Raw genomic sequence first — 15,798 nt, forward strand, 5'->3', positions numbered from 1 at the left:
GATAAGCCCCTAATTGAGAATCTTGATGAACGGACAAATCTAAACGACTATCCTTCCCACGAACGTTTGCCCCCCTCTTCATTTGCTCTTGTGTGATCTCGTACTAGTCCCACTCAATTTTATTATCTACACATCATCTCCAAAGTATTCTTTCCTGCAACTTTCCTTCATTATTGTAAACCAAAAATGATTTTTTTTTTTCGAAAGTACTATTACAGTCGGGGGCCCCGCGCTAATTGCGGTTAATTATCGACCAACGAGTTAAAATTTGTGGAGGGAAATTTGGAGGCAGTTATTATTTATTATTTAGGGGGAATGGCGATTCGGTGGGAATTCTCTGTGGCCGCTGTCATCTTCCTTTCATCGCGTCGATCTTGTATGGTTTTCAAGATTTTGTGGAAAGATTTCAAAAATTTTGTCAGATGTTATACAAAATTCAATTGGATGTTTTTTTAGCTTGTCAGCGCTCGATCTAAATTGTATATCTCAACAGATTTAATTTGTTTCGATCGCTTAATGATGAGCGTTTTGTTTCCATTGGATCGATTTCTAAAAGAATTTTTGATTTTTTTCCTTAAATTTGTGTGATTAATGGATAATGGACATGCTTGGGATTTGATAATGGCGGTTCCCTGATATTTTTAATTTTAATGTGGAAAAAAACATGGCTCGTTGGATTGTTCTCACATGTTATAAGGGGTTGCGTACAGGTGGTTTGGAACGTGTTTTCATGTTTTACTTTACAACACGGAAAGGCATATAGGCTTTTACCGCGATAGCCTAGGTTCGATTCCACGCGGCGGCGCGGGAAAGAGTTGCTTTGACACATTTCCAGGTATGTCATCTCCGTAGGATTCGAAACTGGGCCCTCGCTCTGATGAAGTCGGTGCCTCTATTTGTATACGTCAGTAACTTGAGCGCTACTTATTTGTGATAACTGATATGTGTGGTTATCTGGAAAAAGGTCGACAGTAAATTTGAAAACCGAATGGTAGAAATTTCCACAGTGCCCGAAGAACCGCGTCAAAAGGTCCAGGTGAGTTCTATTTGTATAATATCAAACAAAATCAAATTGCTATTACAGTTCGTAGTCAGCGCAAGAATACGTTGCCATAGAATATTTTTTGCTTTTGCTGAAGTCTGTTTGCTTTTGTTGGTTACAGAAGCTCTGTTTCTTCTTCTTCCTCTTCTTCTTTGTTCTTGTTTGCAATGGAGACGAATGGAAAGGATGCATCGACGGGCGTGCCGGCTATTTTGAACGTGCAGTCTATGCGTGCAGTTTCGCCATTGCTGAGGGCTCAGCAGGCTCGTCTTGCAGTCCCTCCACAACCTGCAAATGCGCAAAATGCTTTTGTTTCTCCGTACCCTGGTTTTGATGCTACAGAGATCCGAAAAAGAATTCAGCAAAACATTCTTCTCAGCGCCACAGAACAGGCCCGGAGTTTCGCGCTGCCTGGGGCTCGAAACCCTAGTGCTGAATTCCATATGCAAGGTATTATTGATAGATTTCCTTCTGAAAAAGCTTATTTGGACGCGTTTTATAATTGGAAGAATAGTGTAAATACGTTGAAGGAGCCCTTCTATGTTGAAACGGCCATTAAAACCACAACTCCTAAGTCATCTGACCCGTGTGGGTTCCCGGTTTTTAGAAACGATCAGCCGGCCTACAATCATACCCCTAGGGCAGTGCATGCTCAAGCAGATACGCATTTAAATGCTCAGATGGGTCATGACAGTCGCGGTCCTGTGATTCTTGACGAATTAAGAGCAAATGGTGATCAAAACCCTGCAACTGGTAAACATGTCTGCCCTTCAGAGAACATTCCTCATACACAGCACTTCTTGCAATCCAATGTCAGTCTACCACGTGTCCAGGAGAGTAATCCTGTTTGTAGCGAACAGTTTCAAAGGGTTATCAACCAAAGCGATCCGTTTTGGCAGCACCCCCCAGATTTGAAACAAGATGCTATGCCTTTTGTTCCCGAGAGTAAGGTAGCTGGAGGAAACATGGAGCCTGCAGATTTAAATTCAACAACTCTTGTTCCTGATAGTCAGAGCAAAATAGATATGGTGTCTGAAGGAGTAACGGAGGCTACAAATAGGGAACCAAATAGCATAACCTCAAATTCCCAAAACACGGAAGCCGAAGGAGATATCAAACCTGCAATATTTTATCCCCGTGCCATGCCTCATATTCGAGAAAATACTCAACCTAAAGGAAACACTAATCCTCTAAGTTTGTATCAAGAAAATACAGAAGCTAACAGAATAGTTCCGGGCGAATATCAGAACCTTCAAATTCCCTTTAATAGTTGCAGACAACTTATAGAAGCCAACACAGCGATCATAGAAACACCTAACCAATTTAATAAATATATACCATTACCAGTTATACCCAAAGCAGAATGTATCCCTGATGATTATACTACTCCCAAACCGCCGGGAGATTATGGTACCAGTCCGGTTCATTCTGCAAGCTTGTATTCAGGCAGTTTATCTCTTATACCCAAAACAGAATATGCAGATTCAAGGAGCTTAGCAATCTTACAAAACCACATGGAGAGTGGGAGTGCTTCAGCGCTAATGGTGCCTAATACAAATGCCCAGATGGTGCCAACTGCAGAGGAATTGAGGTATGCTCTTGCTAAGAGTCTCCAACGCTTCAAGGATTTAACCGTGCTCTATCCAGATTCTTCCACACTTGAGTCTCGTGGTAGTCTGTCTATGTCGGTGAACACAGAGGCCGAAACAGGGACCAGAAAGCGCAAGAGGCCCAGACCCACTGGACCTAGACCGGTGATCCAAAATCCATATCCCTCTGCCAATGGCAACGACAGAGAATTAGTCATGAGGGCACTCGTGACATTTGATTCATTGAGGCGTCGACTTCAGGATGAAACCAGGCGGCCTGATTTGCAAGCAGGGGTGTTGATGTTGGATAAAGGATTAGCAGTAAACCGAGACAGAAGGATAGTGGGCGCCATTCCGGGTATCAATGTGGGTGACCACTTTTATTTTCGGATGGAGCTCTGCGTGATTGGTCTGCATTGCCCAACTCAGGCCGGCATTGATTATATCACTGCTAAAAACAATGAATGGAATGAGCCTATTGCGACCAGTATTATTGCTTCAGGTGGATATGAGGACGAGGAGGATATTAGCGGAGAAGAACTGATTTATACCGGTCAAGGAGGAAACAATTATGTATTGGAAAAAAAGCAGCCTGTTGATCAAAAGCTTGAGAGGGGTAATTTTGCCTTGGAACGGAGCAGACACTATCAAATAGAGATTCGAGTCATTCGCGGCATCAAGGATAGCGGGAGTCCTTCAGGTAAGATATATATATACGACGGCCTTTATAAAGTTCAAAATTCTTGGTTAGATAGAGGGCGTTTAGGATCAGGAGTCTTCAAGTACAAGCTTATTAGGACACCAGGGCAGCCTGAACTGGGCTCTGTAGTTTTGAAGAACACCAGGAGATGGAAATCAGATCCCAATTTGAGAGTTGGCCTTGTTCATCCTGATGTATCCTTGAGGAGCGAGAACTTGCCCGTTTGTCTTTTTAACGATGTTGACAATGAAAAAGGGCCGCCACATTTTGAGTATATTACTAGTGTTAGATATCCTGATTTCTTAGTGAGCATTTCTCAGGGATGTGAATGTATGGGTCAGTGTAGCACCCAGGGTAACTGCTCCTGTATTCAGAAGAACGGAGGGCAGGTGCCTTACAATGCTAATGGTATTCTTATCAAGGGGAAGCCTTTGGTCTATGAGTGCGGCATTCACTGCAAATGTCCTTTAAGCTGTTGGAACAGGACAACCCAAAGGGGATTGAATGCCCGTTTGGAGATTTTCAGAACTAGAGGTCCAAGCACTGATGCTAATGGATGGGGTGTGCGGTCTTGGGATCCAATTCCAGCAGGGAGTTTTATATGTGAATATGCAGGTGAAGTTATATACACAGAAGGAACAGATACAGATCAACAATGCAACATAGACAGTGAATATATACTTAATCCGAGGAAAGTTACAGAATGTGAAGATGTTTCTCATATCCTCTGTGAGCAGCAGCAAGATGCTTCTTCGATTCTAGTTTGTGCATCAACTCCAGCAAAATTAAACTTTATCATAGATGCCAGCAAAATGGGGAATGTTTCTCGCTTTATAAACTACAGTAGTTTTCCTAATGCTAATGTCTTTGTGCAGTTTGTCTTACACGATCATCTGGATTGTAGATTCCCTCATGTGATGCTCTTTGCTCTGTATAATATTCCTCCTCTAGCCGAGCTGCTGCTTGACTATAAAGGAGAGAAAGTTCTGATTCAGCCAAAAGAAGAGAGAGTTTTGATTCAGTCCAAAGAAGAGTTGGACATTGGATCTACTTTCGAATGTAATCATCAAGTAGTGAAGATTGAGCCTTCTTATACATAATATGATCAGGGGTACTGTGTTTTGTTTATCCTAGTTTTTTATTGTTTATATATGTTCTTCGGTATGAAGAATCACTGGAAGAAGTCCAAATAATCTCTACTGCAAACTAAAATAGCCACAAGAAAGTTTAAAACACACATATATATGATTTTTTGATCCTCTATCATAAGCACATGCTATATGCAAAAAAATATGTACGTGGTGGGAATCCGTATGATCCGATTCTACCCCACATTGGTATTGAATGTCACTCTCCATCCTGAGTTACCATGTTTATTTTCCAACTTGACCAGCGGAATTCATATATAGAGGGCACTATCAGATTTTGGAATACACAGCCTATTTGATGTGATATACATATGAATTCTGAAATTAACCAGGAAACCCAACCGGACCAAGTATCAGGTGCATTTATTTCATTTTAAAGAATGGTATGTAATCTTTGTCCAATTCATAATTATCATTTCACTAAAAGACTCCATTAACAGATTCGACGATTTGACCATCCATAAATTTGGAAAAAAGTGATTCTGGAATAGACCTCTGAAAACCTTGTAAGGAAACATCAACACCATGTGATCCGTCATTTGAACCAAGAGTGTAGATTTGATTATGAAAAACATTCATACAGATTCACAAACATTTTTTGGAGTGTCTTTAAATTGTCTATCAAAAAATATACTGACAGAGAACCACTTACATCATGGTTGTTTCCAAGTCAAAACTTGCAGGAGATTTTAATTTATAATTTGCTAACCCTCTTAGGCAGAGGTCGCATGCAAGTGACTCTAGTGCCTAATTTTAATGAGTGGATTGTGTCATCTATCTATTCTTCTTTCAAGAAGTTTTGTAACTTTCCAAAGAATTAGGGGAGCGGTTAAAGCGGGCAGTGGAAAACAGGGTGTGGACTTCTTTTTAAAAATAAAATCTGGAGGTTTCCCAATGTTTCTTTTCTTGAAGATATTTTGCATTTTGGCAATAATAATGATCAAATTTCGTTGAAATGAGTTTTGCCTGAACTTTTAGAGCAGGGTGGAATCGCTCTTTTGTTTGGCGGGAAGATATTTTCGCAATTGATCTTTAATTGTTTTTTCAGAATTACTCAACAGCTATAAATATATATTATAAAATATTGCAGGGAATTAAATTGCTCTCAAAACTAGCATGAATCATTTTACAGGAAAATGAGTAATTCACTCTAAATTTGCTCCTAAAATTGAGTAATTCACTCTAAATTTGCTCTTAAAATTGTCGCTGTGCCGCCTGTGAAAATTGAGGCACCCATTTTCAGAAGACTACTGATTTCAAATTGCCGTGCCTGTAGAAAATTGAGGCATCCATTTTAGAAGACTACTGATTCCATGATTCCAAAATTATAGAACATCTCACAAATTAGCCAGAGATTATAGATTATCTCACAAATTAGCCAAAATTATAGATTATCTCACTACTATTGTAAAGTGCTAATTTTACAGGGAAATCAGCAATCCGTTCTCGAGATTTCCACATCCACCTCACTTTTATTGTAAAGCGCGCTAGTTTTGCAGGGAAATCATTAATTCGCTCTAGATTTGTTTCAAAATTATCACACATCCATAATTCCACACTAAATCTTTAGAGGTTTGAAAAGTAATTTGGATGATTATAAAATCATATGATTATCAGATTTTCAAAAAGTAATTTAGTGGATTCTAAAATTATATGATTATCACAAATTAACAAGAAACTATTTCCATTACTATATAATCTCCAGAAGTTTGAGGATTCTAAAATCATATGATATTTCAAAAAAGTAAAAAGGCATAGTTAAAAGTGATTTAGAGGATTCCAAAATTATATGATTATCACAAATTAACAAGAATCGAGATTTCCATTATTTTTGGATAAGTTTTAGAAAATAACTGAAGACCAATATTTTGGGTCACAGCTGTGATTATTGGAATTGTAATCTTGAGAGTTGGTACTAAATTGGATCATCTGTGCTGGTCTAGAGAATTGAGATATCCTCAATGAGGAATGACAGCTGATAGCTGATTATTAAGTAGAATGCAGATTTCTACAATTTACAATCTATAATCTGTTCTGGATAGAGAATAATCTATGATCTGTTCATAGTGGATCAGTGGATAGAGAATAAGAATAATTTTGAGGTGAGATTTTTGAATAGATGTAGATGAATTTACAATCTATAATCTGTTCTGGATAGAGAACAAGAATAATTTTGAGGTGAGATTTTTTAATAGATGTTGTAGATGTCTGACATCATTCAGAAATGTATTTCAGAGAGCTAATAGGTAATTATAGATTTACTAATAAAATGAGCTAATAGGTAATTATAGATTTACTAATGGATTTTATTAGAGTTAAAACATTTAAGATAATTATGAGTTAATAATGGATTTGTATTAGAGTTAAAACATTTATTTTATAGTGTAACAAAGCAAAGAATATCTTACAGAAAATTAATGGACTTAATAAATGACTCAGATATATCATATTTATAATAAATAATTACAATATTTATGATTTATAAATTTACGAACAACAAATAAATATTTATAAAAAATTGAGAGTATTTTTAAAAAGGTTATAATAATTTCTTTAGATAGAAGTATTTTTAAAAAGGTTATAATAATTTCTTTAGATAGGCAGCATTTATTATAATACATTAAATATTTGTGAACAACAAATAAATATTTATAAAAAATTGAGAAATTGAGAAGTATTTTTAAAAAGGTTTTAATAATTTTTTTAGATATTATATAATTTTAAATATTACATTTCAGATTTATAACAAATGTCTTTTTATTTTAGTTTAATTTAAAATGGTTAAAATATTATTATAATATAGAAAAGATGTCACTTGAAAAATATTTATTTTAGTTCTTATTATTATACTAAGGGTGGGGTCTCAGAAAAAATTATGAGTGAGTAGGGCAGAGATTTTATAGGAACATTTTAAACCTAGTGGTCCCATGAATTTATTAGGAGTTATAAATTTAATATTTTTACATTAAATATCATATATTCAAATATTTTAGAAATATTTTCCTAAGCTATTCTAGTCCTACCATTATTTTTGTGCTTTTTAGAACATGTATGTAAATATGTGTCATGTAGCATTTTTTAGAGTAGATATATATTTTAGTTATAATTATTATAGTAAATCTTTCATATAACCATTTTTAGAGTATGTATGTGAATATAATTATTAAACTAAGTCTATCATATAGCATTTTTGAGAGTGTGAATGTGGAAGTTGATTTTTTATTTGTACTCTTGTGAATTTATATATAAATACATTTAAAATTATAAAAAATATTTAAAAAATTAAATTATAAAATTTATATGTAAAAGGTGTAGACATCTAAAATTGTCCTAAAACACTATATTAATTAATTTAATATCTCCCTTGACACTACAATTAATTGATTATATGTTGTCATATTCTTCTACTTATTTAATTAATTTTACTTAATTAAATGGGTTTGCTTCCTTATGTATTTGAATTTAATTCAAATACTCCCCCCTAATGTATTAAATTCATTTAATACATGTTTCCCTCATAATCCCTCTTTAAAATAAATTTTAATTTATTAAAGTTCCTCCACTTTGCTAAATTCCCTAATCCTATGATTAAATTGAATCATATTTTAAACATAAGCCTAATCTCATTTTAGCCTTGATTGGTTGCTCACACGTGTGAAATTCAAAGTCTTGGTGCTCTTTTGTTTTATTAGGCTTTGTCCCCCACTCATTTTGAAAGGTTGCTCACACATATGTGGAATTCAAAGTCTTGGTGCTCTTTTGTTTTATTAGGCTTTGTCCCCCACTCATTTTGAAAGGTTGCTCACACATATGAACACACCTTTAGCCCTCAATCTAGAAGCCCTCCTTTTTTGACTTTCTCCATCAAAGTTGCTCACATGTGTGAGCACATCTTGAGCCCTCAAACCTTAGTGGATCTTTTGATTTATGTTAGGCTTGTCCCCCTGGCCCATGTGAAGCCCTTGTGGCATCTATGTAGATGCCACCTCCTCAATGTCTCCCTAAAATCTATAAATAGAGCCCTTGTCTCAAGAAGAAGGGGCTCTCTGATATATCTCTTTCATATGCATTGTTTTCATACTAGTTTATGCATAGAGCTTTTAGAAATCATATCTCCCTCATTTTTTTTTGCTTTCTTAGTTTAATATTCTTGCATATCAATCTTATATAGCTTAATAATGCCTTCATTTAGATTAATTGTTCTCTCTTATTCTTAGAATAATCTTGCATACATTTAGATTAATCTTGCATATCTCATATAGCTTAAAATCTTCGGTTCTAGAGGTCTGGTTGCTCGTTTCTCATTCTGAGAGCAAAGGAAAAATCTTTCTAGTTAGAAGGCAACAAATTGAACTATTGGATTACTTGGATGAATAATCTCGTATATATTCTAGGATGATCTTTCAGATAATGACCATGTTGAAGTGTGTGTGAGGATTTGAGACCCACATTTCACATACACATTTTTGGCGCCCACCGTGGGGCAAGAACCAAGTTTCTAGCTCCATTTTCTTGCTGGTATTTTAGTTTTATTTTCATGTTTGATTTTTTTACAGCAACCTATTGCATCTAACCAAGTGGTTTTGTAGGTTTCTTACTTTGGTTTTTAAGGCTAACCCATATGTAGATTAGTTTGAAGGCTACAACTCTACATTTTGAAAGATTTACTCATATCTTCCAAACAGTTTGGGATACAGATCTGAATTTTTTTTTGGAGGGTGATGACAGTCTAGAGAATCTTCAATCCAAAATTCAAACTTTTTCAAATTGATTTGCATGATTTGTAACAATTTCTTTGTTTTTCATAAGAATGGGTTTTCGGATGTAAATCAATGAATTTTTCAATCAACTCAGCATTTTTGGATAGGTCTACAAATTATAGAGGGGGTTTTGTTCTTTTTATTTTTAGTTTACATGTTATATCAATGGTCAAATGGTCAATTTACCAAAACTAGTCTATTTTGACAAAGTGGGTCCCATAGGAGCAAATGGGAAGATACAGTCAAAATTCTTACATTTTTAGAAACCTCTCTGATTTTTAGAAGGGGTTCCTTCTTTTTACTTCTATTTTTGAAGCCGAAATCATAAGAAATAAATCAAATCTTGTTGACTAGGTAAAAAACAATTATTAAAAAAAGGGCATTTGATGAAGAGCTTGCATTTAATTTTCACATGGATCAATGTAGGATGTGAGCTTTTATTTGGGTTATTTTCTGGTTATTATCACTCTTTAAAATCAGATTTTTAGATCTAACCCTAGTTTTGCATAAGTTGGATATATATTGCATAGCTTGTGTTTGCTTGTTTTGCCTGTTGCTTTGTTCGTTGCGAGTGAGTGTCTATGTGTAAACGAAAGGTACAAAAGAGAAAAGAAGCTTTGCAAGGATTGCCAGGTATTTTGTTGGATCTCTTTAACATTTGGATTTGGAAAGAAAATGAACTCTTTCATGTGTTTGGCTTGAGTGCTTTTACATGCTTTCATAAACTCACACTTCATTTGGTGCTGTAAAATTGGATCTAGATTTACTTTCATGAATATGTGTTTCACATAGTAATTAGGCCCTATGAACACTATTTGTGGAGCTCTTGAGGGAATGTGCTTAATTCACTTGCCTTATATGTGAAGCTCTTCTTGATGATAGATCCCCTTATAGGTAGGAAAAAATATTTTTTATTATCTCACTATTCTGCTTGGGTTTGTCCTCAACATCCATTACTACTTTCTTTTTTGAAATTGGTGGTGTTTGTTATTGGCTTTTTCAAAAAAATTGGTGAGGTGATTTCGAATTAGTGTGTCAAAGAATTTTGTTTGCTATGTTAGGTAAGGTGAAGAGGCTAGAGGATTATGCTCTATTCCTTTTTGGGTACATTAGAAACTTGGAACCCTTGAATCCAAACCAAGTCCCAATGTGGTAGAACTTTGTGAGTCTTCTTTGATTAAAGAGGGTTAACCATAGTGGGCATTCCCTTTATTGGGTCAACCATGTAGACGAAACCTCAAACGGTAATAGCCATTTTTGACGTGGTAGTAGCAACCACTATATAAATGTCCTTGTGGGAGAAATCCTCATAGGTGTAGTCTTTTTTTGGGTTGTTGGATCTCTTTAGTATCTCTGATTGATTAAATTCTTAGAATATGTCAAAACCTTGGTGTGCTAGGATTGGATTTCACCCACTCTAGATTGCAAAAGCTACAGAGTTGAACATTACTAAGAACCATAGTGCTGCCAAGTTTTATTTTCTAGGACTATGTGCATAATTGAAAAACAATTTGAGAACATACACAGTGGTGGTTCTAAGGATTAGACTAGTACTACGACACTATTCTTGTTCATGTGCAAGGTTGCTTTGTCCCTTGCTCATTGTTTGAAGATGTTTACTTGAAATCCCTAATTGTTGTCTTGTGTGCCTAGTTCATGATTCAAGATTAATCACACCTAGTTGGATATTTAAAATGAATAAAATCTGAGTTCCTGAGTTGAGACTTTATGATTAAGATGCTTTGCTATCTTGTTATATCTAGTCTTGCTATGATGATCCGGTTCAAATTAGACAATTTACCCTGATGTTAGAAGCTTGTTTACACCTTGGGTTATAATGCTTTGACCCCCTTCAGGATCTTGTCTAAAAATTGTCAAATTGTTCTGTCAGAGCTATCTATGCTCTAGGTCTAGTTTGTTACCTACAACATTTCACCACTTTTCTATCTGTAAACAATTTCAAGCAATGACATCTTGCTTAGCTAAAAACTTGTGACCTACACTCAACCTAGTCTCATTTCTCAGTTATCTTATTCTTGTCCTTTAGTGCTTGTCATAATTGGTGTCACGATAGTTGTAATCTTTGGCTATTCTAGCCATTACTCAAACAACTTGTACTTTAGTATATCACAGTTTTATCTTGTTTCTTTGAGACTATGTTCTAGTGTGTTCCTTGTCTAGGTTTTTGCTTCTTGTCCTTTTCTATGACTGTTGCAACAAGAAGCAGAAATGTGTTTTATCCCCTTAGACTTAGATGAGGTAGAGCTAGGGGTCGTAATTGTGGCAGGGGTCACTTTCTAGTTTATACACAATCTCCATCTAGTTCATCTAGTGAGGAGTCTTCATGATCTTCTTCACCTATCTGATCACCTTGTGTTTAGAGAACGTTCTCTATAAACTTACAACAAAATAGGAACCCCTTATGCCAAGAGGATCTTGAAACTAGCAAAGGTCATCCATCTCGAGGCAACACAATTGAATTCTTATTCAGAGGACTTTTCCAACCAAAACATACTGAAACCATTCACATTCCTACAATGGTTGATCAAGAAACTGAATATGGAGAACATAGTAGAAACCAAGATCAACATAGAACTAAAAAACATGAGGAAACTCTCTTTACTAATGAGAATGAAGAAGAGGAAGAAATACTCCCCGAACACATCAAAAAGTGTCGTAAGGACAAAAACTTCTAGAAAGTCATGGAAATCTTGCTTAATGAAGAGAAAGAGAAATTCTTTCTAAAACTTGCTCAAGAGGGAGCTAAGTTACCTCATCACTTCAATGTTGAAACTATCATTACACATGAAGAGGAAACTGAAACATCCAAATTGCAAAAAAAATTGAAGATCATGCAAGACCAATTAACCCAAATGATGTGCGACAAAGACAAACCTACAAAAACATACACCTTAGATGCCCTTTGTCCATTCCCATTTGAAAAGGGTATAGACATGCCTCCTTTTCCAAGAGGAGTCGAATTACCTAAGTATGATCAATAATTTGGAACTACCGATCCCCAAGATCATTTGCAGGAATTCAAGACCTTGTCTATGGAATTTATGCATAATCAGACATATCTCATGTGTCTATTCCCAAGAAGTCTAGGTGGTCAGGCCATGGAGTGGTTTTCACACTTGCCTACTAGTATCAAAATGTTTGACAAAATTTCTAACCTATTTTTCCAACACTACTCTGACAACATCCAACACCTAGTTAACATTCGAGACTTGTGTAACCTTAAATAGAAAATTGGGGAACCTTTCCTCACATTCCTTCAGAGATGGAGGCAACTTTACACAAAATATTCATGAAAGATTCTTGGAACAGAAAAGTTTGATATCTTCACTGATAATCTCCTACCTGATTTTGGGTATAGAGTTCAACTTCAAGGTCCACGCACCTTAAGCTAGCCATATAGAGGAATTCATGGTCAAAAAGGGTGAACTAACCCTTCAAAGGGACACAAAACAAGGATCCACGTCTAACAAGGACAAATCCAAGTATGTGAACGAAAATTGAGAGGTTGTGCATGATGGAGTTGTTGACAACATTACTCAACCTATCAAGGAAGCCTTCAATCTTACAGACAATCTTAAAGCATCCAAGAATGTTGACAAACCTTCTCCTGACAATAAGACATCTAAGAACAAACCAAGGAACTCATTAGCTACACGCCCTAAACGAGATTTTACACCTCTTGATGAACCTTTGGACATGGTTTACAAGACCTTGCTACAAAACAAACTCATTTCTCCATTGGACAATTCTCGTCCTTATGATCCACAACCATGACCACCATGGTGGAACAAAACTTCATTTTGTGAATACCACCAAAACAAAGGTCACAAAATCAATAACTGTATCAATTTGCATCACAAAACCCAAGACCTAATCGACAATGGTGACATTTTTGTGGATGGACATAACAAGAACTTAGATCACAAGGCTTTCAAGGAGCCATTCCCTCACTACGAAAAAGGAGAAAACTCGAAACCAAAATCTAATAACAAGGTCAACTATACATACTCTAATAAGGATGATGAGATAATCCACATGGTTGAACCAATTGGTGTTGAGTATTGTGATGTTATCACCATCAAGGGTAAACAAGACAAAACTAAACCTAATACACCATTTGTTTTAAGAGGTCCTACTTCTAACACATATGCCAGCGAGTCATCACAATCCCGCGCTAACGTTGTTACGCGCTCTCGTGCTAAGTTGATTCTTAAAGGCCCTGTGCCTTCTGCTCCTGAGTTAGAACAACACAAAGATAAACCCCTTGTTGGTTTGTCTAGCAAAGGTACAAAATTTGCAACAACATCTATGGCTACTAGCTACAATATCCTCGATTAGTTACAATGAACTAATGCTCAAATCACAATCTTTGAGCTGCTCAAAATCTCACCCGCTCATAGGAAGATTCTCGATAAAGCCCTCACTGAGGCAAACATACATCAGGATCTTGGTCTTGAGAGGTTCCAATCTATGGTAAGTCACTTGACCTCACCTTACTACATGACTTTCTCTGAGGAGGATGACAATTCACTGAGTCATCTGCATAATCAACCTCTACACATTGAGATCATGATACACCAGAAATGTGTCCATTGTGTGCTCATCGATAATGGAGCTAGTTTAAACATTGTCTCTACTGCCCTGCTCAGACAATGTAATAACCCCAATAGGTTATAACTTCTTCAAACACCAAAAATCTTTATACTTCAGTTGTTTGACATTTCGTCAAACACTTTGCAAGCAAGCTCTGATACCACTATAATGGCCCTCCTCAAATTTGCTCTCAAAAAATGCTAATGAAAGCTCAAAGAATTTCATCAAACAATTCACATGCAAGGGACGTATGACTGATATAGTTTTTTAGCTGGCTTTAAATGACTCTTTTTCAATTTGCATCAATGAGAATCTTGTGCTAGAAGACTCCAAATGGACTACACAATGGCCTAACATGAGTGTGCTACTAATTTTGACAATATTCAGTGCATTTATATGATCTAAGCATGAGAAATGAACACCTACAACCAACTGGCATTTTTACAAACAGTTGGTGTGCAAACTAACTAGCTGATAAATAATGAGATTGAATTGCTTAAATGACACCAGCAACTATTATCTTTTTGATTGCAATCAAATTTCTAATACAATGCTCATGAAATATGGCCAAGACTTTGGCATTTACATGGATTACCAAAATGACAATGCTGGTTTAATGCACACTTACAGTTGAAACTTATAATACCCTAAAAAAAACAATACTAACAAGAGAACCTGGTTGTAGATGGCTATAATAATTTTCCTTCAATGCTGCCCCTTTTGCTTTACTTTTTCGAACTGCTTTTTCGGTCTGCTTTTTCAGTTCCGCTTTTTCTGCTTGCTTTTTCGATTCCGCTTTTTTCGCCTGCTTTTTCAGTTTCGCTTTTTCGACTTGCTTTTTCGATTCCGCTTTTTTCGCCTACTTTTTTGGTTTTGCTTTTTCGGACTGCTTTTCCATTTCTGCTTTTTCAGATTGCTACCCTGTTGAATCTCAAGACCATATCTTTCAATGGCGTCAAGATTTTCAGCTTGAAGGAATTTCGTCCTTCAAACTATTGAGACATAACCTCCAGGAAATTCTCCAATTTCTTTGATATTTCCAACCATCCCTAAAAGAAGCTCTTCCATTTCTTTTATAGTGTTCTCACAAGGGCTCAATCATTCGTTTTCTCAATGTGGGATAAAACATCACTCCTTTTTACGTAACTTATGTCTCCAATGTGTTATAAAATAAAGGGGACTATTTTAATTTAAATATTTCCCACAAACTATAGTCTATGCATTAATAAAGTTAAATATTTAAATTGAACTTTATAAAATAGCTTTATCAATGCATAACAAATCTTATCAATGATAAACAAGTCTTCTTGCCGATTTTAAACAATTACATCGACATACTGCTGCCACTGGATGTCTGACCATATCCAAGATGACTTACTATAAATAGTAAGTATGCCCAAAGTTGCCTCAAAACCCCTCAAGAAGACTTGCAACTGAAACTATCTAGGCCAAATGGCCTCTAAGCCCTTTTGATGTCCTGGTTAGCCTACGGGACCATGGGGAAATAGGCTAACGACAACATCATGCTATGAATGCTAAAAAGGGGACATTACAGTCCGCCCTTCCCAAAATTGCTTGTCCCCAAGCAATGGTTGAACAACAACCCAATCAATCCACCTGGATCCCAAATGTAGTCATGAACTATATTGCTGTCAGTCAGCACAGGCTCCTACAACAACCTGTGAAAATTAACCAAGAGGAATCCATAAATGAATCGTGAATCACGATGCAACTAAACTCCAAATCCACTACTGCCACAATCAGGAACCCACGAGGCACAAACTCTCAAAATATTAGACCCCAAGTAGAGCAGATCACCCAAACTGTCAACATAATAAACACCATCCACACAACCCACCGTGTTATGTGGAATGCACACTCCAACTCTGCTACAATAGTGACCACTTCCACATGAAACTGCACCAAATACAGAGAATCCACACAC

General features: G+C 36.2%; 1 protein-coding gene across 1 annotated transcript; it reads left to right on the forward strand.

The window, feature by feature from the left end:
• The first annotated feature begins 274 nt into the window (after window positions 1–274).
• On the forward strand, window positions 275–4,459 carry LOC149576074 (histone-lysine N-methyltransferase family member SUVH9-like). Its single transcript, XM_089816246.1, has 4 exons — window positions 275–376; window positions 711–835; window positions 965–1,036; window positions 1,164–4,459. The coding sequence occupies exon 4, from the start codon at window positions 1,210–1,212 to the stop codon at window positions 4,429–4,431; it is 3,222 nt and encodes a 1,073-aa protein (XP_089672372.1). The 5' UTR covers window positions 275–376; window positions 711–835; window positions 965–1,036; window positions 1,164–1,209; the 3' UTR covers window positions 4,432–4,459.
• The last annotated feature ends 11,339 nt before the right edge of the window (window positions 4,460–15,798 follow it).

This window comes from Cupressus sempervirens, chromosome 1, assembly GCF_028749045.1.
Source record: "Cupressus sempervirens isolate cs-2001-9-10 chromosome 1, ASM2874904v1, whole genome shotgun sequence".
In the NCBI taxonomy this organism is placed as follows: Eukaryota; Viridiplantae; Streptophyta; class Pinopsida; order Cupressales; family Cupressaceae; genus Cupressus; species Cupressus sempervirens.